This window comes from Cebus imitator, unplaced genomic scaffold (assembly GCF_001604975.1).
Source record: "Cebus imitator isolate Cc_AM_T3 unplaced genomic scaffold, Cebus_imitator-1.0 Scaffold477, whole genome shotgun sequence".
NCBI lineage: Eukaryota > Metazoa > Chordata > Mammalia > Primates > Cebidae > Cebus > Cebus imitator.
In genome coordinates, this window is record NW_016107792.1 from 169,108 (window position 1) to 191,842 (window position 22,735).

Genomic DNA, 22,735 nt, shown 5'->3' on the forward strand with positions numbered 1-22,735 from the left:
TGGTGTCATATTTAACAATCAACTGCCAAATCCAAAGTCATGAAGACGCATCTTTATGCTTTCTTCTGAGAATTATATCACATTAGCTCTTACATTTAAGATCAGCCCTGAAAGATGGCTGATCACTAGCAGCTCGGGATTGTAGCTCCCAGTGAAAGCGCAGAGAACTAGAGGACGCCACACTTTCAGATCAATTTTTGTTGCCCACGCACCAGGAGATTCCCAGCAGAGGAGCCCCACGGGTCGCCAGCGCTACTCTTGAGGCCGGCGAGGCGGTTTTGCTGCTGCCTTGGTGCGGCGGTTCTTGGTACAGTCAGAAAAGCACCATCAATCTTAACGCCGCTGTTTCGGCCAGCGCAGTGGGTTGCTCATATTTTAGCACCAGGAATCAACAAGTTGGACATCCATTCAGAAACCCAACTATAAAGACGGTAATTATAAAGACCACAGATGGATAAATCTATAACGAAGGGAAGAAACCAGCCTAAAAAGGCTGAGAATACCCAAAATCAGAACGCCTCTCCCTCTACAGGGGATCACAGTTCCTCATCAGAAACAGAACAAGGCCTGATGGAGAAAGACTGTGTTCATTAGCAGAAGCAGGCTTTAAAAGGCGGATGATAAGAAACTTCTGGGAATTAAAAGAACTTGTTCTAACCCAATGCAAAGAAACTAAGAACTTTGAAAAAAGGTTTGATGAAATGTTAACAATAACACACAATTTAGAGAGGAATATAAGTGAATTAATGGAGCTGAAAAACACAACACGAGAACTTTGCGAACTATGCACAAGTTTTAACAGCCAAACTGATCAAGCAAAAGAAAAGATATCAGAGGTCGAAGACCAACTTAATGAAATAAAACAAAAAGACAAGATTAGAGAAAAAAGGATAAAAAAGAACGAGAAAATTCTCCAAGAAATGTAGGACTATGTGAAAAGACCTAATCTACGTTTGATAGGTGTACCTGAATGTGACGAAGAGAATCAATCCAAGCTGGAAAATACGCTTCAGGATATTATCCAGGAAAACTTTCCCAACCTAGCAAGGCGGGACAATATTCAACTCCAGGTAATACAGAGAACACCACAAAGATATTCCTCAAGAAGACCAACCTCAAGGCACATAATCGCCAGATTCACCAGGGTTGAAATGAAAGAGAAAATACTGAGGGCAGCCAGAGAGAAAGGTCAGGTTACCCATAAAGGGAAGGCTATCAGACTCACAGCAGATCTCTCAGCAGAAACCCTACAAGCCAGGAGAGAGTGGGGGCCAATATTCAACATCCTTAAAGAAAATAACTTTCAACCCAGAATTTTACATCCAGCCAAACTAAGCTTCATAAGTGAAGGAAAAATCAAATCTTTTGTGAACAAGCAAGCACTCAGGGATTTCATCACCACCAGGTCTGCTTTCCAAGAGCTTCTGAAAGAACCACTACAAATAGAAAGGAACAACCAGTATCAGCCTTTCTAAAAAAAAATCAAAAAATAAAGAACATCAACATAATTAAGAACTTGCATCAACTAATGGGCAAAACAGCCAGCTAACATTAAATGGCAATATCAAACTCACATATATTGTTATTAATTCTAAATTTAAATCGACTAAATCCCCCAATCCAAAGACACAGACAGGCAAAAAAAGCCAAGACCCATTGGTATGTTACATCCAGATCCATCTCACACGCCAGGAAACACAAAGACTCAAAACAAAGGGATGGAGAAAAATTTACCAACCAAATGGAGCGCAAAAATAAATAAATAGCAGGAGCTGCAATTTTTGCTGATAAAATAGGCTTTAAAGCAACAAAGATCAATAGAAGCAAAGAAGGCTATTACATAATGATAAAAGGATCAATGTAACAAGAAGAGCTAAAGATCCTAAATATATATGCACCCAATACAGGAATACCCAGATATATAAGACTTATAAAGAGACTTGGACTCCCACGCAATAATAGTGGGAGACTTCAACGTCAGTATTAGACAGATCAATGAGACAGAAAGTTAACATCGATATCCAGGACTTGAACTCAGAACCGGAACAAGTAGACTTAATTAACATTTATAGAACGCTCCACTTTAAATACACAAAATATACACTCTTATCAGTACCACATATCACACCTATTTATAGGTTTAAATGAAATATTGGTTGGCTGCTTGTTATTTTCTTCCCTCATTTTTTTTTTTTTAATGTCTCTATTATTAAACACAATTACAGGCATGCCCATTTTTAGACTGCATTTTAGCCCGGGCAATAAAGCAACACCCCTGTTCTCTCTCCCTCTTCCTCTTTCTTCCTCTCCTTCATTCTTTTTTTTTTCTTTCTTTTTTATTCTTTCTCTTTCTTTCTTTCTCTCTTAAAAAAAAATAAAAAATAAAAATAAAATTAAAAAAAAAAAAGAAATTAGTTGACCTTAGACACAGGGGTTTACTTCTGCAAACGTGTTTCAATTCTGTTGAGCCATATAACCCTCTTTATGCCAGTGGGACACTGCCTTAATTACTGTTGCTTTGTAGTAAAGTTTAACAGTGAGAAATGTGACTCTTCCCACTTCAATGCTGTTTTTCAAGTTTGCTTTGGCTCTTCTAGGTCCTTTGCAATTTCATATTAATTTACATATGAATTTCCTCCAAAAAATCCTTTCAAACTTTGATAAAGATTGCTTTAAATTAATCTCATATTAATTTATATAATTCATATTACATAAATTCATATATTTCTTCCAAAAAGTTCTTTCAGATTTTGATACTGATTGCTTTAAAACTGTAGATCAGTTTGGGAAACATTGCCACCTTAACAATGTGGAGTCTTCTAATCCATGAGCATGGCTTGTTTTTATTTTGATATTTAATTTATTTCAACAATGTTTTTTTTCAGAAAATAGTTTGCACTTATTTTGTTTCAGAGTTTTTGAGCTTTATGTTTTGTACTTCTTTCGTTTTCCATTCTTTTAATCATATTTATTTTATGAACAAGCATTCACAATTTCATAATCAGTATACTATAAAAAGATTTCCATAAAGAAGTTCTTAGTTCACCTAATTCATTAGTCTGATCACTTTTTGTTAGTTTGTTACATGTACTTCTAATATTTATGCATTTATTTATGTTATATAATTTATATTCCTATATAAAAGATAGCACACTGATAATTGATAACTCTGTTCTCTACTTTGCTCTTTACATTTAACAATATATCTTAGAAGTCTTTCCATATTAGTAGAAAGAGTCCATTTTCCTTCCTTCCCTCCTTCCCTCCTCCCTCCCTCCCTCCCTCCCTTCCTTCCTTCCTTCCTTCCCCTTTCTTTTCTTTTCTTTTCGTGGCTGCATAGTGTTTCATTCTGTGGCTGAGCCACTGTTTATTTCACCAGTACCCAGCTGATATACTCTATGAAGCTTTCTAAACTTTTTTTTTTTTTTACTTTTTACAAATTACTATGAATGATGTTATACACTATGGCATTTTCCTTGAGTGCAGGTAAATCTATATTATATATATTTCCAGAACTAGAATTGCTAAATTATTCATAAGTATATTATTCCTTTTGATACTATGATAAGGGGAATTGTTTTCTGAATTTCATTTTCTAATTGTTTCTTGGAAATGCATAAAAAAGAACTGAGTTTTATATATTGATCTTGTATCCTGCAAACTTGCATATTTATTGGTTACCGTAGATTTTCGGTGGATTCCTTAGGATTTTCTATATACAAGATCATGTCATCTGCAATAAGGATACTTTCATTTCTCCCTTTCTCATCTGGATATTTTGTATTTGGTTTTCTTCCCTGATAGCTTTGGCAACAACCTCCAGTATAATGTTGAAGAAGTGGGAGCATATATTTTTGTCTTGTTTTTCATCTCAGGAGGAAAATGTCAATGTTTTCACCACTAAGTAGGATGTTAGTTGTAGACTTTACATAGATTCCCTCATCAGGTTAGGAAGTCTCCATTTCTAGTTTGTTGAGTGTTTTTAACATGAAGGTGGATTGGACTTTGTAAAATTGCTTTTTCTGCATCAATTGAGATGATCATATGGTTTCTGTGTTTTCTTCTATCAATAGGATGTTGATATTGTCTGGCTGTGTTCCCACCCAAATTTAATCTTGAATTGTAGCTCCTTTAATTTCCATGTGCCATGGGAGAGCCCCAGTGGGAAGTAATTGAATCATGGAGGTGGGTCTTTCCCATGCTGTTTCCATGACAGTGAATAAGTCTCATGAAATCTGATTGTTTTATAAAGGGGAGTTCCCTTGCAAATGCTCTCTTGCTTGCCACCATGTAAGACATGACTTTGCTCCTCATTTACCTTCTGCCATGATTATGAGGCCTCCCCAGCCATGTGGCACTGAGTCAATTAAACCCCTATCCCTTAAAATTATCTAGTCTTGAATATGTCTTTATTAGTAGCATGAGAGAAGACTAATACAGGTGTGTTATATTATTTGATTTTTAAATATTAAAAATACTCTCATTCCAACGACAAATCTTACTTTGTTAGGCATATAAATCTCTTGATATCAAGATAATACGGACCTCAGAAAATGAGCTAGGAAAGTAACTTTCTTCTATATTTTGGAAGAGTTTGTGAAGAATTGGTATTAATTATTCTTTAGATATTTGGTAGAATTTACTAGTGAGGCTACCTGGCCTTGGGTTTAGATTAACCTAGTGGGTAGTCTTCTAAAAACTACTAATTCAACATTTTACTTGTTATAGGTCTACTCTGATTATCTGTTTCTTCTCAAATCAATGTGAGAAATGTTTGTCTTTTTATTGAATAAATTCTTGCTTATCTTAATTGTTGTGCTAACATTCATCAGTGAACAAAATATAGTATTTTAAAGCAACTGGATTTTAGGTATTATTTTGTTGTTTGTTTTATTTTGTTTTTGAGATGGAGTCTTGCTCTGTTGGCCAGTCTGCAGTGCAGTGGCACAATCTTGGCTCACTGCAACCTTCGCCTCCTGTGTTCAAGTGATTCTCCTGCCTCAGCTTCCTGAGTATCTAGGACTACAGGTGTGCACCACCACACTTGGCTAATTTTTGCATTTTTAGTAGAGATGGGGTTTCACCATGTTGGCCATGCTGGTCTCAAACTCCTGACATCAGATGATCTGCCTGCCTCGGCCTCCCAAAGTGCTGGTATTATAGGTGTGAGCCATCATGCCTAGCCTTAGCTATTATTTCTATATTCTATATTATGCTTAATAAAACATGAATAAAAATCATTCATTGGAAGCCATAATGTTGGAAAATGAACGTGACATGTAGTGAAAGCTGAATTAGAATCTGGTCTTATCTGTAGTTCTGACTCTAGAACTAACAAGCCAAGTGTGTTTATTAGTAAAAGGATTCCCTGGATCTGAGTGTCCTTATTTGTATAAGAGGAAGATTGAATTAAGTGATCTCTAAGGTGCTTTCTTCCCTAAAATTTCCATTATTTTGTAAAATGTGAATAATTGCAAGATAAAAAATGAAATAAAAGGAATACCAGGTGAGATCCACAGACATAATAAGCCATTTGAAAGAAAAAATAGACAAATATAAACTAGTGGCAACTTCTGGTAAAAGTTACATAATGAGGTTCACATTCTGATGATACATAACTAATTTCAAATGATTATTCTGTTTGAAATAAAACTGCGTCAAAATAAAAGCCCACTAAATTTTTTTCTTAAAAGCTTTAATATATAAATTATGAATATCTATACATGGATGGTTATATATCAGTCCCTCTGAGTAAATTAGATATTAATACATTAACATGAGTAATTACTAAAAATTACTAATTGATTAAAAGTTAACCAACTTTATAAAGAACAGATACTATTGAATTACATTTATATAAATTCATACATACAAAAGTACTATAAAATGAAGATTATAATTTGATATACTTCAGAATTATATATGGGAAAGAACAGCGGTAGGAGAATGGATCAGAGATATACAGTGGGCTTCAGTACATCTAAAATTTGTATTCTTTTAAACACATGTAAAGCAATAATGACAGTATTTTAATATTTAACAAGTCTGAAAGAGACTATTAGCATTTTTATGTTATTTCTAGTCTTTTGTATATTTGAACTATTTCATATTTAAAAAGTATGTATATTTTATATGCAAAATGTCAGAAATATGTAAATATATGAACAAAAGCACCCTCGCGAAAATACAAATTTATTTTTCATGTAATTGCTGCTGATTTTTATCAACAGATAATCAAAACACTCACCGTTTGATGCTGTAAAGTCAATAGCCACTGTGAAATTGATTTGCGTCCTAGAATATAAGTAAACAAGAATTGTTATTAATGAAATAACCTCATAAAAGGAGTTTGTTTTCCATTTGGGTTATATTTTTTAATGTGACCAATTTTCTCAAACGTTAAGAGCAAATATATTACAGTACATATTGGATAGCATCAGATAGGCAGTTTTACATGGTAAGAACTTGGCAAAAATATATTTATAGTTACATATATTTACAGTCATATAAAATGAAAATTAGAATCTGAGGAATAAAAGTAGATCCTACTTTGGAATATGATAACTAAGTAAGTGACTCATAACAAAGCAGTCAAGCTGTAAATAATTATTTTCCAGCCTCAATGCCACAATTTATTATTAATTATCCAAAATTGTTCTGTAGTAATTGTGAAATTAGTATTCCCCTTAAAAGTGTTGCATTACTAAAATCATCTCTATAATGTCATTTATTAAATTAATTCTTTTTGACAATCTCCAAACACAGGATTTTCTTCAGCATCCCTTCCTGATAAAACCCTCAAGAAGCTAGGCATCGAAGGAGCACTCCTCAAAATAATAAGGGCCATCTATGACAAATTCACAGCCAACATCATACTGAATGGGCAAAAACTGCCAACATTCTCCTTGAGAAGTGGAATAAGTCAAGGATGTCCACTCTCACCACTCCTATTTCACATAGTACTAGAAGAGCTGGCCAGAGCAATCAGGCAAGAGAAAGAAAGAAAAGGCATCCAAATGGGATAATAAGTTAAAGTATCTCTCTTCAAGAACCATATGATTCTATACCTAGAAAATCCTGAATACTCTATAAAAAGGCTCCTGAAACTGATAAACCCATTCTGTAAAGTTTTAGGATACAAAATCATGTACAAAAATCAGTAGCATATTTATACACCAACAACATTCAGGCTGAGGGCCAAGTGAAGAATGTAATCCCATTCACAAGACCGACACGCAAAAAAAAAAAAAAAAAAAAAAAAAAAAAAAAAAAACAAAAAAAAAAAAAAAAAAAAAAAAAAAAAAAAAAAAACACCTAGGAATAAATCTAACCACCAAGGGAGTGAAAGATCTCTAGCAGGATAATTGTAAAACACTGCCATAAGAAATCATAAAACATATAAATGAAAAAACATCCATACTCATGAATTGGGAGAATCAAAGTAATTAAAATGGCCACACTGCCCAAAACAATCTAAAAATTCAATGATATTCTTATCTAAGCACTAATATTATTTTTCACAGAATTGGAAAAACAGTATTCCAAAGTTCATAGGGAACCCAGAAAGAGCCTGAACAGTCAAAGCAATCTTAAGCAAAATGAACAACGCCAGAGGCATCACATTACCTGAATTTTCAGTATGATACTACAGTAACCAAAACAGCATAGTACTGGTACAAAAACAGATACACAGACCAATGGAACAGAATAGACAGCTGAGAAATAAAGCTGCACACCTAAAGATATCTGATATCTGACAAAGTTAACTAAAACAAGCAATTGGGAAATTTATTAAACAACATTTTATTGAATAACTTTTATTTAATAAATGGTGCTAGAATAGCTGACTGGCCACATGCAGAAGAATGAAACTTGACTCCTAGCTTTCACCATATATAAAAATTATCAAATCAAGAAGGATTAAAGATTTAAGTATGAGACCTCAAACTGTAATTATCCTAAAAGAAAACCTTGAAAACACCATTCTGGATTTTGGGCTTGGGAAAAAATTTGGGCTTGGGAAAAAATCAAAAATAATCACAACAAAAACAAAAATTGACAAGTGGGACCTAATTAAACTAAAGAGCTTGTGCACAGCAAAAGAAACTATCAACAGAGTGAACAGGCAACCTAGAGAAAAAATATTCACAAACTATGCATCTGACAAAGGTCTAATATCCAGAATCTACAAAGAACTTAAATCAACCAACAAGCAAAAAAACAAACAAACAAACAAACAAAAAACAACTAAAAAATGGGCAAAGAACATGAACAGACACTTCTAAAGAGGACATACAACTATCCAACATAAATGAAAAAATGCTCCACACCAGCAGTCATCAGAGAAATGCAAATGACAAGCACAATAAGATAACATCTCACTTTAGTCACAATGGCTATTATTAGAAAGTCAAAAAACAACAGATGTTGGTGAGGCTGTGGAAAAAAGGGAATGCTTATACATGGTTGGTGAGAATGTAAACTAGTTCTAGCCACTGTGGAAAGCAGTTTGGAGATTTCTCAAAGAACTTAGAACTACCACTGGATCCAGCAATCCCATTATTGGGTATATACCCAAAAGAAAATAAATCATTTTACCAAAAAGACACATGCACTCCATGTTCATCGCAGCATTATTCGGAATAGCAAAGACATGGAGCCAACACAGGTGCTCATCAACAGTAACTGGATATAGAAAATGTTGCACATACACACCGTGGAATACACATAGCCACAAAACAGAAGTCATATGCTTTGCAGCAAAATGGATGTAGCTGGAGGCCAATATCCTAGGCAAATTAATTTAGGGACAGAAAGCAAATACCACATATTCTCCCTTACAAGTGTGACCTAAACATTGGATATTCATGGACATAAAGATGTCAACAACAGACAATGCTGACTACTAGAGGAGAGAGGGAAGAAGGGTGGCAAGGGCTGAAAAATGAACTGTTGGGTACTATGCTCAGTACCTGGGTTGACGGGATCATTTGTACCATTAACCTCATCATCACCCAATACACCCAGGTAACAAACAGGTACATGTAACTCTTGAATCTAAAATAAATGTTGAAAAAGAAACACACAGGATTTTCTTTTGTTTTCTTCAGAAATGAAGTATTCCAGACACTAGCGTCCTATTGCTCAGAGCATTTCTCTCTGAGCTTGTGTGTATGTGTATGTGTGCATGTGTATGTGTGTGTATGTGTATTTACAGATATAGGTAAATACAGATATATAGCGATTGATGAAATATGTTATAAAATGCTCAACTTGCAGTGGGGTTACATCCTGATAAATAAACTGTAAGTTGAAAACATTATAAGTCAAAAAATGCATTTAATATACCTAACCTAAGGAAAGTCACAGCTTACTCTAGCCTACCTTATTCTGCTCTGAACACTTCCATTAACCTAGAGTTGTGCAAAATAATCTGGCAACACAGTTTGCTCTGAACACTGCCATTAACCTAGAGTTGGGCAAAATAATCTGGCAACACAATACGCTGCAGAGTATCAGTTGTTTACCTAGTGATCCTGTGGCTGACAGGCAGCTCTGGCTACTGTTCAGCATCAGGAGAGAGCATCATACTGCTTTCTTTCTACTGAATGTGTATTGATTTTGCACCATGGTAAAGAATAATCTTGTTGAACTATTGTAAGTAGGGGGCCATCTGTATACATATTTTTAAATTTCAGCACACAGTTGTTACCCAAAGTTATTGTACTGAATTAGTTTTTTTTCTTTTTTTTTTTTTCCTGATGGAGACTAATGAGGTGGCATTCACATAAGTAATTCACTTTTGAATATATCTATGACTCTATATGTAATTCTACCTTTTTCTTACCAGAGAAAATGTAAAAGCACAAATACGTGACAATGCTATAATTACTGTAACAACCTGGAATCATATCTAATCTACAAAATATTTTTTAATTAAAAAGTATATCATCTGAAAACATCAGTACTTTGACTACTTTTTAGCAACAAATTACTATTGAAACACAGCACAATTGATTTGACACTTCAAAGTTTGGAACTATTGGATAAATAATGATGGGATTTAAATAGAGCAATCTGATTCTGCTACTACAGCATAGGGTCCCTTGTAGTTCTCAAAGTAAAAAGTATAGGGATATTTCCTTCATTTTCCAAATATGCAGCCTAAAAAGACCTAAGTACAATGCAGGGACTGAATGAAATTCACACATTTTTTTTTTTCTCCTACAGAAAAACCACCTTTCATGCTTACATTTAACAAAAACTAGTATAGATTCCCTTTATATTAATAGTTATATGGTAATTTTTTTCTCCAAGTAGAAATCAGGTTTGTAGGCTAAGAATATAGGCTAACTTGGAGCATAACACTAACCAGAATGAACCTAAATGAGTACAAACTTTTAGAAAAAGAATATAGGAAGACTTCTGGGAGAACACTTTCAGATAAAAGCCCTTTAGAGGGACTGAAAAGAACCATCAGCACACTGCTGTATCATGCTGTGCCAGAGAGAAAAGTGACTGTAATACATGGCAGTATGGTACATTAGAAAGGCTGTGGATTTTGAATCTGAATGAAGTGGGTTTGAGTCCCAGCAATCCAGTTGGTGACCTTAGCCAAATTTCAGAACTCTTGGAGGGCAAGAGCCTGGCACATAGAAATGAAATGAGAACTGAAAGGAAACAACATGAGCTATTACATATGTATTTTATTTTATACGCATAATATATATACATATATATCACAATATAGTCACATTATATATAACGTGAGGTTACATGGCTTGTACCAGTTAACCACACAAATAATTTTATAGAGAGATACTATAATCCTCTTTTTACAAAGAAGGAAATCTATGCTCACAAAACTTAATAAATTTCCACAACACTAATAAACAACAGCAATGGAAGTTGAATTCACATTCAACCACGAAGACCATAATTATACCCCTATACTAATATGTTTCTCCAATTAAACACTTGCAAACGTCCTGGCTATAATAGGCATACAATAAAGGATACTGATTATTATGCTGCAAATCTAGAAAAAACACTAGACAGAAGTTCTTAATGATAAAAAGCATCTGGGTATAATCTCATGCTTGGGCAAAATTTTCCTTCTATCAAGTATGTTATCAAATACATAAATAATAAAATAATCTGTACATATTCTTTTTTATGTGATTTTATTCAAGTAACATCTCATTAGGAATAAAAAATAACTTTGAGCTTTAAGAATATATGTTTTAGCTTATTATAAAGATCAATTTAGAAGTTCAGTCTTTGGTTCAATCTTTACACTATAGGGAAAGACACATCATTATCTTGATTCAACTCTCTCCCATAACAGTGTCCGCAGAATGCTTTCCACATATATTTAAACCTCACTGTATTTACTGGGCAAATGGATGCATTTGTTTTAAGGTTGTTTCTAACTTGTTCTCTCCAGGGTAGCTCAAGAGATGTAGCATAACTGTCCACTTCTCAGAAGCATTAATTGTAGATACAAGACTTCATAGTCATAGATGCAAAGGTCCTCTCAAAGCCAAAGCTGTGCCTCCCAAAGCTACAAAGAAAAGTTATGGCTACTAACTAAAGAACCACACATAATAGTAAAAAAGAAGGAGACAGCAGAGGCCAGGCACAGTGTATCACACCTGTAATCCCAGCACTTTGAGAGGCTGAAGTGTGAGGATCACTTGAAGCCAGGAGTTCAAGACCAGCCTGGGCAACATACTGAGATCCAGTCTGTATAAAATGTTTTAAAAAATAACTGGGTGAGGTGGTACACACTTGTAGTCCCAGCTACTCAGAAGGCTGAGGCATGAGGATCTCCACAGCCTAGAAATTTGAGGCTGCAGTGAGTTATACTTGCACTAAAGCACTCTAGCTTGGGCAACAAAGTGAGACTCTGTCTCTTAAAAAATAAAAAGAGCAGATATTTAGAATTAAACTAACTTACTAAAACTCAATAGCTAAACTAAATTACAAAACCATGTAGACTATGTACATAAAACATAATGAACTGTAGAAAAGAAGAAAAGATAAGAAAAAGAGAGAGGAGAGAAGGAAGGTAAGAAGGAGGAAAGGGTGAAGAAAGAAAGGCAGGAACAAAGAGTACTGTTGAAAGCCAGGACACTTTAAGCCTAAGTATAAAAGGTGGATGCATTCATTTAGCACTAAATGATAAATAAGAGCATTTGGTAATTATGTTGCAACAGAGACACTCAATGAGTAAAGCAGAATCCTGATGCATATTCAGTGACTGACTGATGACAAGATTTGATTAATTTTTTTTGTCTCATTCTGCATGTCAGAAAGAATCTCTCGCCTTTATTACTTTGAATCAGCTGCAGCATTCAGCCCAGAAAGAAAAAATTATGGCTTACTAAACAAAGCAGCTCATGGTAGCGATGGCCACTTGGCGTACTATCATACCATTGACATTTTCCTACCTAGAAAACTACAGCTCAACAATGATTTCTGGAGCATCTTCCAATTTCCAAGTACTGTGCTATAGGATGAAGAAAAACAGGAGGAAATAAAACATCCTTCTTGTACTCACAGGGCAAAATTACAGCTTTATATTGTTAAAAAACAATGACAAAGATAGCACAGTATTTTATCATTGAGTTCAAAATCAATAGTATAACCTTAAACTCACCTGCACATTTACTGTGAATACCAGTTTATTCAATCTCATGATTCCTAGGAGTTTCCATTCATATTATAACATATACTTATAAATCAAGTGTCGCAATCTATGTATTTAGGAAATATTAACTGATAAAAATTTTAAAGAAAGTTCCTGGGAATACTATAACCTCAAGCTACAAAACAGGTTTCTTGAAGACTTCAATAAATAATCTGTCATAAAAGTAAATCAAACAACATTTTAATCAGTAATGCTGTTACCCCTTTTCATTCTCTAATATTGCTTGAAGTCTAGTGTCAGAGGAAGAAAAATCAATCATGTGTCAAAGCAAAAAAAAAAAAAAAATCAAATTTATACAAGATTACTCCTGACAGAATATTCATAAAACAATCACATTTAAATCCTAGAAACATTTTGTTTAGGAAGTGTTACTTTAGCTGTCATTTTATGTTTTAGAAGCAGACCAGACAGCAGGATTTCATGAAATCCAGTTAGCAGCATTATATTTTAGAATATAAAAGTTATGCCTGCCAAATTGCATGAGTTAGTACTAACATCTCATGAGACTTCCCAATACATATGTCCTAGTACTACTAAAATATGCACTTGGAAAATGTCCCTTTTACTCTGCCACATTTCCAAAAGCTGTGGATGATAGAAAAATTGCATGTCAAGATGAAAATAAGTTACTAGCACAGCAAAGATCCTAAGGAAACAAGTATGTATGTGTGTGTCAAAGAAAACTAGACACATATATACAGAAAGAGAGAGTAATACCATCTTAACATGTGTTTTCTACAGCTGTTATGAATTAATTACAGAGAACTAACAACTGTGAGGGGGGTGTGCAGAAGGCTTGTTTTCCTTTCTTCCCAATTTCAAATCCTGTTGAGTTGCACAAACTGAACTTTTTAAATTATGAAATGGATTTCTCCCACTCCTCTTTAAATTAATCTTGACAAACAGATTCAGATCCACTAGCTGTTGGTATCTAGAACTTGTAAATGTAGTTGGGATGCTCATCCAACTATAATATTCCTCTCATTCTTGCCATGCTGGTACCAGGACTAGGCTTCTGCCTTGATATACCGGTATGCATTCTAGTTCCCACTTGGTTCTGGAACATGCCCTGAGCCCCCAGTACACCTGCCTTAAACACCGTCATCCAACCTAGTCCTTCTTGACCTTCTCTCACCATGGGCTAAACCTTGAGCCCCTTTCTGTCTTCTCTTTTTGCTTTTCTTAAAAGTGGTTGACCATGCAGAGAGATGCCTGATTCCAAACTTCACTGCCTCTTCAAAATTCTGGCATCCCATGCCCATGAACTACTCAGTGAATTAACTGCCCTTGCCAAGTACGATCTACTAGAATGAGGGCAGGTTTTGAGATGCACAAATGCAAATTTAGATATAAATACTTTCACCTATGATTCACATGATCTTGAAAAAACTATTCAACCTCTCTGCAGCTCACTTGTAAAGAATTACAAAAACTTCCCGGGATTGTTGTGAGGACCATAAAGCGCCTGTCCTTTAGAAGGCTGATTAAGTAGCTGATTCCTTATTATCACGATTATTGATACTAGTTTTTCAGAACCTGAGTATAGCATACTTCTTTGAATACTGGATTGTATAATTCTTGTCAGATTTCTGGGTCTGGGTCATTGCTCAGTATCTGACCCTCCCATATCAGTCAGATTTCCTTTCCTTCACAACCACTAACAAGGTCCCAAACTGCCCAACCCAAAACTGCACCATGAATTTATGATCTAACTTTATTAGGTGATATCTAGGTACTTCCTCAAACAAAATTATATTGCATGAAGCAATGATAAACTTTGACTTTTTGCCTTATTTTCTAACCTTTATTTCCTTCACACACTCTGGATTCCTGAGGGATCCGTGAAATGTCAAAAGTAAAAATAAAAAAAAATAACTGGAGATAAGTGATACAATTCCTCAATTCTTTATTCCTCCTCCTTACTGAATCCAGTTTTTACAGATTAATAAAACTTTCTACTTTCTCTAGACTTTGAAGATTGATTTCTATATATTTTTTTCACACAATAAGAGTATTCCAAAGTACAACTTCATGAGGCTAGCTTATCTTCCTGCAAGTCAAGAACACATTATCAAAAAGGTATGCAAAATTGCCAACCTTTTTTCTAACCAATAGTTAGAAAATATATGTGACATAATCAAAATACAAAATAATAAAAATCAACCCCAAACTGAAAATGTAAGCACTATCCATCAGAATCCCATTTAAAATGAGGTAGGTGCCAGAGAGGTAATGCCTGCCCAGTAGGAAGACAGCTGAAGTCTTGGGTGGTATAGACTGGAGTTTGAATCCCAGAATCACCACTAGCTAGCCAGTTGTGACTCCTTGCAAAACTACAAACTCTCTGGGCCCCAATGTTCTCATATGACAGAGAAGTAACAACTACTTTGAAGGAGACTTCTAAATGTCAGAAATAAAACTCGAAAGTAACTGCACATAGCAAATACTCTACATTCTGGAGGACAAATTCCTTGAGCAACCCATGCCATTTTCTCCTGGTTCATACTAATCCTTTCCTCTGTTGGGTCAGAAAATTAACACAAATTTGTTTTCCATTAGTCTTCCCCCTAATGTGGGTGAGTGATGTCTCAAGGGTGGGGGCAGCAAAGATCCAACCAGTACAGGGAATAGAGGGGTACACTGTCTGCACAGAACTTAAATATAGTAAAATATAACTTATGCATATGCAGCCTACATTTTAATATCACCATACACTAGCAATTCTAAGTAATGTCACTGATAAATTCTTTCCTACCCTGCTATCACCTGCCCTTTTTTTTTTTTTGACTTTTTAAAGAAGACTTTTATTTCCTTGTTTTGCAAATAAAGCTGGCTAAGTTGGTTGCTTTCTGGTGATTAGTCAAAGAGACCAAATCCGATATCCTCGTCCGACTCCTCTGACTCTTCCTTGGCTTCAACCTTAGCTGGGGCTGCGGCAGCAGCAGGAGCAGCCATGGTGGCAGCAGCCACAGGGGCAGCAGCCGCAAAGGCAGATGCATCAGCCAAGAAGGCCTTGATCTTTTCGGCAAGTGGGAAGGTGTAATGAGTCTCCACAGACAAGGCCAGGACTCGTTTGTACCCACTGATGATAGAATGGGGTACTGAAGCAAGTTGGGTAGCCAATCTGCAGACAGACACTGGCAACAATGCGGACGCCCTCCAGGAAGCGAGAGTGCAGAGTTTCCTCTGCGATGTCAAGCACTTCAGGGTTGTGCCCTCTTGGCCACTTTCACTGGTCTACTTTTCTTATCCTGATTCAAGTGGAATGCCAGTATGGCAACTCCTAGGGTTTGTCACGAATGGGAAGCCAACTGCCATCTTCAAAATTTCAGGTCTTAAATCTGGAGAAGGAAGCCAACATCCTTTTGGAGCCATGAATATTGTCCAAACTCCATCTGTTACTCAGATTGGAATTTCAGTAGAATTATTGGACAGTATGGCTCAGTAGACTCCTGTAGGTAATGCTGCTGTATCTTCAGTTGACTCATTCACTCAGTTCACACAAAAGATGTTGGACAATTTCTACAATTTTGCTTCATCATTTGCTGTCTCTCAGGCCCAGATGACACCAAGCCCATCTGAAATGTTCATTCTGGCAAATGTGGTTCTGAAATGGTATGAAAACTTTCAAAGACGACTAGCACAGAACCCTCTCTTTTGGAAAACATAATTTGAATAAAATAATTTTTAATGGATTCTGAAATTTGTCATGTTTTGTAGATAACTGACTCCATCTAAAAGTATGAAGGCAAAGGATCATGAAACCCAAGTTTAAAAACTACTTAATGACTGAAGCGTAATTAAAATCTTTATTAAAAATTGAAAACATCGAAAAATGAAAATATGTTCATCATTAGTGACTTTTTTTCCTCTTAAGCTTAAAATACTATTCAGAGGCAAAACATTTTGTTTTGGCTATGGTTCATTTTTTACTTAAAATAAAGTCTATTTGCAACAACAGCAACAAAATAAATAAATAAATAAATAAGCTCCAATTATTTATGTATTTCTGTTTCTCCTGCTCCCAGTCCCCAACCTTCTAATTGCCCACCATAGTGAAACTATTTTAGAAATAGCAAAGTGTGCTGTCTAGAATAGAATAATTTCACAGAAATAGGTGATAAAATTTTGTTCCTACAAAAGTTTCTTAGTTTCAAAGAAAAGTGGTATGTTTAAAGAGAAAATTATTAGCATACCATTAGGAGGAAAAGGTTTAAAGTTATTTTTCTAGTATTAATAATAGTCTTGCAAAAATTCATTGCTGTTGCATCACTCAGTTCTTTTAGTTTTCACTGTGTGTGACTAAAAGTACACACCGTAATCAAGGAACGTAACTATGAAACTGTGCAATACCAACACAGTGTCAATATTTGGCAATGTTAGTGCTATTCCTAATGATGAGGCATACCTGAAGAGTTTCCTTGACTTGAGATGGAGAGCTCAGAAAAAAAATTATCTGCAGCATAACATAAACTGGCAATGAAATCACAATGAAATCACATCTCTATGCTTTCCAAGTATACATTTTAAACATACAAAAATGAGATTCAAACCTTAACCAAATCAGTGTTTATGAGAGTCCTCTTAATATTCCTAAAAGTTTCTTTTCTAAATCTTACTTTAGATGAGTTCAGTTTAGACATGATAATATTCCATGTGAATATATTTATAGAAGGCTGAATTGGGTTGTTTTTATTAGATTTATCCCCATTCAGCACTGCAGGGTTTAGCTTTCCACTGATATGATGAATGCAAAGCACTTGGGTGCCACAACAAGCAGCATTATAAAAAAGTCCTAGACATACATATTCAGTTTTCAAATAAGAAATTGGATTAAGGAAAAAGAAAAACACTTTAGAGTGTTGCATGTTCTGGCAAGATGTGCTCCCTGAAGCAACATATCCAGTGCAATGACACTTTTTTTTTTTTTTTTTTTAAAGAAGAGGTCTTGCTCTGTTGCCAGGCTGGCTGGAGTACAGTGGCATAATCATGGCTCACAGCAGCCTCAACCTCCTGTGTTCAACAATCCCCACACCTTAGCCTATTGAGTAGCTGGGAGAACAGGCATGTGTCACCACACCCAACTATATTTTTTAATTTTTATGGAGATGCGTTCACATTATATTGCCCAGGCTAGTCTTGCACTCCTGGACTAGAGATCCACCTGCCTCAGTTTCTCACAGGGCTGGGATTACAGGCATGAGCCACCGTGCCTAGCCTACCACCTACTATATAAAACTAAGTTAAATGTTCTACAGAATCTTTTCAATTGTTTCAAGCATTTTTAAGTTAAAAAAAAAATCTGTATGGGGCTTGTTTTAAAGGAACTTACTGATATTCAACTAGCCTCTAAAATTAGCATATCAAGAAGCCCACTTTAGCCTTTAAGATTAGCTTATGATAGGTAGATAGCTCTTTTTAAAGGTTTTTCAAACAAGTTTTAGATTTAGGGTCGAGCTTGGGTTGGAGCGAACAGGACTGTCTGGAATGAAATAAATATCCTGGAGTTATCCTCAAATAGAAATGAACTACAAGAAAGTAACTTTCACTGGGTTTTTAAATCGGAATACATATTTTTTTCTTCATGTCTCTCATAACTGGGACAATTACTACAACAATATGATGACAAACTGAGCTTAGACATATTAGAACTTTGAGATTTTTCATAAAAATAGCTAGCATTTATTGCGGGTTAACCATATAAAATTTAGTTAACCCTCACAGCTACTCTGTGAAATAGGCATTGTTATTTATACTCCTATTTCACAGAAATGAAAACAGGTTATGCTAACAAGGGGCAGATCTAGGATTTGAACTGTACAACTAATACCAGAACCCAAATTCTTGGCCACTACTACACAATGCCTCAATTATCAGCAACCACTTCTTTGCAAGTGGGCTGACTTTTCCCCATTTATTCCTTACCGAGTTTCTTCCCTAGAAGTTACTGTCCATTTACTGTCTCTCCTGTTACCTTCTCTCATGATCCCTCTCATTTAAGATATGAAGAAAACAAGCAGTTTGTGCTTCTCATCTTGATTTTGCCTTTCCTCCAAGTAACGACAATGAAGACAGTAAGTTCAGTTCAGACAAATTCTAGTAGCGGCCATACAAAAGCATGTTTTTTTTTCCAGAAAGCCTGGTCCATCTGTTTTATTTGATTGCTGTATGACCCATGGAGAGAGTAAAAGCATAAATTGATAAAGTCTGAGAGAGACAGATGTGAAGGTTTGTATTCCAGTTTGTCACACTCTGTATTTAAAGTTTTATTGTTCATTATGTTTTAATTTTGCTAAAAAATTTGGGAGAAAAAAAAGAGTGGAAAATCATGCTTCAAATGTCTGTCTAGTTTTACTCTGTATTTATTCAATGGCCACTCTGTGTTCAGACCTATAAAAATATTTTAAAATTACACCTCTTTGAATTAACAAATCATACAAATAAAAATTTAAATGACACCCAGGGAAATTAGTGTAAGCTCACCTGCACTGGCTGGATGAGAGTTTGCCCTTTCTTCAAAGGAAAAAAGAGTCTGTAGACCTCCAAGTTTCTAACACACTCAATTTTCTGACAAAAGCTTGGACCAGGATTTCACGTTGACATGAAATTCTAGTGGCTTAGCAGGGACTCACTGTGCAACAAACCTTACGATCTGTTTTCACCCTTCATCTGCCAATCAAAGAGATGTGGAAAACTTTATAGATATGTGTTCCTTAGTTATGGTGATGGGAAACTAGAGTTTCACAACATTCGAGAGACACAGAGGACTAAAAGGCAGAAGAACCAAATTGAAATGTATGATTCTGTCTTCAGATACTTAAACAGTGTGAGCTACTGGGAATATGGAAATATATATTCTCCAAGTCTGTAAAAGTGAATTAACCCAATTTGCAAATAATAACAATTGAAATAATTATGATGCTACCTAAAAAATTATCTTAGATTTCATAACAGTATATAATTTGAAATGAATCTGATATTGTACTTATTAATGATAACTGAAGTATTCAATGCCAAAAGTTAGAGATTACTTAACATTTTAAGTAGTCAATTGTGTTCAAATTTTAATATCTAAAATTATTTTTAATAAGTAAGGAGAAATAAAATAACTACAAGGATAAAAGTACAGAGTATGATTAAAAATGGTGACACCAGGTCAATAATCCAGAAGAGACCATCAGTGTTTATTATGTTATAACAAAGCTCCTTTATTAATATTATTCTTCTGTTTAGAAAATAAAACTTTTTACTATTTCAAATCATAGAATGTACCTCATACTCCAGAAAAAACATGGCACTGCTTATAAAAAAAAAAGTCTGAAAATTAGCTTTGGATTTCAGGTAATATTTGCATAAAAATTGGATTTTGGCTGATTTAGTATGGATCTGTCTCACCTTCTCACTGTGCACCTGAATCCATAATTCTGTCTACTGCAGCTAAACATAATATTTTAGGGACGGAGACAATGAATGAAAAGTAACAAACTAACAACCTGGTTTCACAAACAATCAAGCTTGTATTTTCATGTAAATATCTATATCGATAATTACTAAACCAGTGGCAGTGTATAATACTGAATACCAAAAACCAGGCCTAAAAAGAAATTCCTTTGAAGGAAAAGATATTAAAAGGCTATTAAAACATTTTGTTTTAGTATTTAAATGTGTCTTTTCTTAACTCTGCACAATTTCTAATTGGATTCATGAGAAACAAAACAACTTAACATTTTTATAATTTTACGTTTCATTATTTTTTGTGAGAAAAAACAAGAAGAGATGAAATTTCAAATTTTATCTCTTGCAATTTAGTTCTTTCTTTAAGTTTAATTGTAATTTTTGACTCAGCAAAATTGCTAAATGATTCATGACAGTTGACTGTTTTACATTTTCTCTATACCCATGCCCCCTTGCATCTGGTGTAAGAGGAATGTTTTATAAAATTAATGTAGAGGAGGAAACAAAAATCACGAAAGCTCAACTAAGTATTTTAAATGAACCAGAGCTAGCTAAAGAATCAATATAATTGTTGTTAATGGTATCTTACCTCATGATTTTTCACCCTTTTGATGGCCTCGAGCTTTACTTGTCAATTCAGATTCAACATGAGCATAATCCAACAATGCAAAGGTTATGGCAAATAGTTCTCTAAATTGATGCAGGGATCGTTTAAACACATGCAAGTCAATAAATGTGATACCTCTCATAATCAGAATTTAGAAAAACAAATAATCACCTAAATAGATGCAGAAAACATGTTTAATGAAATCGAGCATTGCTTTGTGATAAAAACCCTCAATAAAACAGGCATATAAAGGACTTACCTCAAAGTAATAAAAGCCATATATAACAAGCCCCCAGCCAAAATCATAATGAACGGGGAAAAGTTGAAAGCATTCCCCCTGAGAACTTGATCAAGACATGAATGCCCACTTTCACCACTTCTATTCAACATAGTACTGGAAGTCCTAACCAGAACAATCAGACAAGAGAAAGCAATAAAAGGCATCTAAATTGGAAAAGAGGAAGGCAAACTGTGGCTGTTTGCCAATGATATAATTGTATATGTAGAAATCCCTAAAAACTTAATCTAAAAAGCTCCGAGATCTGATAAATTCAGTAACGTCTCAGGTTACAAAATCAATGTATACAACTCAGTAGCACTGCTATTCGCCAACAATGGTAAGCTCAGAATCAAATCAAGAACTCAATGCCTTTTACAACAGCTGCAAAAAAGAAATAAAATAAAATAAAATACATAGGAATATACTTAAGCAAGGAGGTAAAAGATCTCTACAAGAAAAACTACAAAATACTGCTGAAAGAAATCATAGATGACACAAACAAATGGAAACACATCCCATGCTCATGGATGAAAAGAATCAATATTGTGAAATGACTATATGGCACAAAGCAATCTACAGACTCAAGTGCAATTCCCATTAATATCAGCATCATTCTTGATAGAACTAGTAAAAATAATCCTAAATATTATATGGAACCAAAGAAAGAGGCTCACATGGTTAAACAACCACTAAGTAAAAAGAAACAAACCTAGAAGCATCACATCACAAGGCTATAGTTACCAAAACAGTATGGTATTGGCAGAAAGTTGGCACATAGACCAACGAACAGAATAGAGAACCCAGATATATAGCCAAATACAATGAATTGATCTTTAACAAAGCACACAAAAATAAACTAGGGAAATAATATTCAATAAATGATTCTGGGAAAACTGGCAAGTCACGTGTAGAAAAATCAAACTGAATTCCCATTTCTCCCCTAATAGAAACATCAACTCAAGATAGATCAAAGATTTAAATTGAAGACCTGAACCACAAGAATTCTAGAAGATAACATCAGAAAAACTCTCTGGGCATTGGCTTAGGCAAAGAATTCATGACTAAAAACCCCAAACCAAATGCAACAAAAACAAAAACAAACAAATCAGACCTAATTAAACCAAAAAGCTTCTGCACAGCCAAAGAAATGATCAGCAAACGGATAACCCACACACTGGGAGAAAATATTTGCAAGCTACGCATCTGACAAAGGATTGGTGTCCAGAATGTATAAGGAACACCAACCAATCAGCAAGAAAAAAACAATGACCCCATCAAAAACTGTGGAAAGGACATGAATAGACAATTCTCAAAAGAAGATACCCCAAAAGCCAGCAAACATACGAAGAAACGATCAACATCACTAATTATCAGAGAAATTCAAATTTAAAGCACAATGAGATACTACCTTATTCCTGCAAGAGTGGCCATAATTTTAAAAAGTCAAAAAACAATAGATGTTGGCATGGATGTGGTGAAAAGACAACATTTTACCCTGCTGGTGGGAATGCAAATTAGTACAAACACTATGGAAAACAGTATGGAAATTCCTTAAGTAACTATAAGCAGAAATATCATTTGATCCAGCAATCCCACTACTGGGCATCTACCTAGAGGAAAAGAAGAGATTACATGAAAAAAAGCACTTGTACACACATGTTTATGGCAGCACAATTTGCAA

The 22,735-nt window shown here is 34.8% G+C and overlaps 1 protein-coding gene across 1 annotated transcript in view; it reads right to left on the bottom strand.

Annotated features, from left to right (window-relative positions):
* CPNE8 (copine 8) overlaps positions 1 to 22,735 on the bottom strand; it is a 253,176-nt gene that overhangs the window by 39,843 nt on the left and 190,598 nt on the right. The window contains exon 14 of the mRNA XM_017512747.2: positions 6,248 to 6,294. Within this exon, the coding sequence (XP_017368236.1) occupies positions 6,248 to 6,294 (47 nt within the window). The remainder of the gene's footprint in view (positions 1 to 6,247; positions 6,295 to 22,735) is intronic.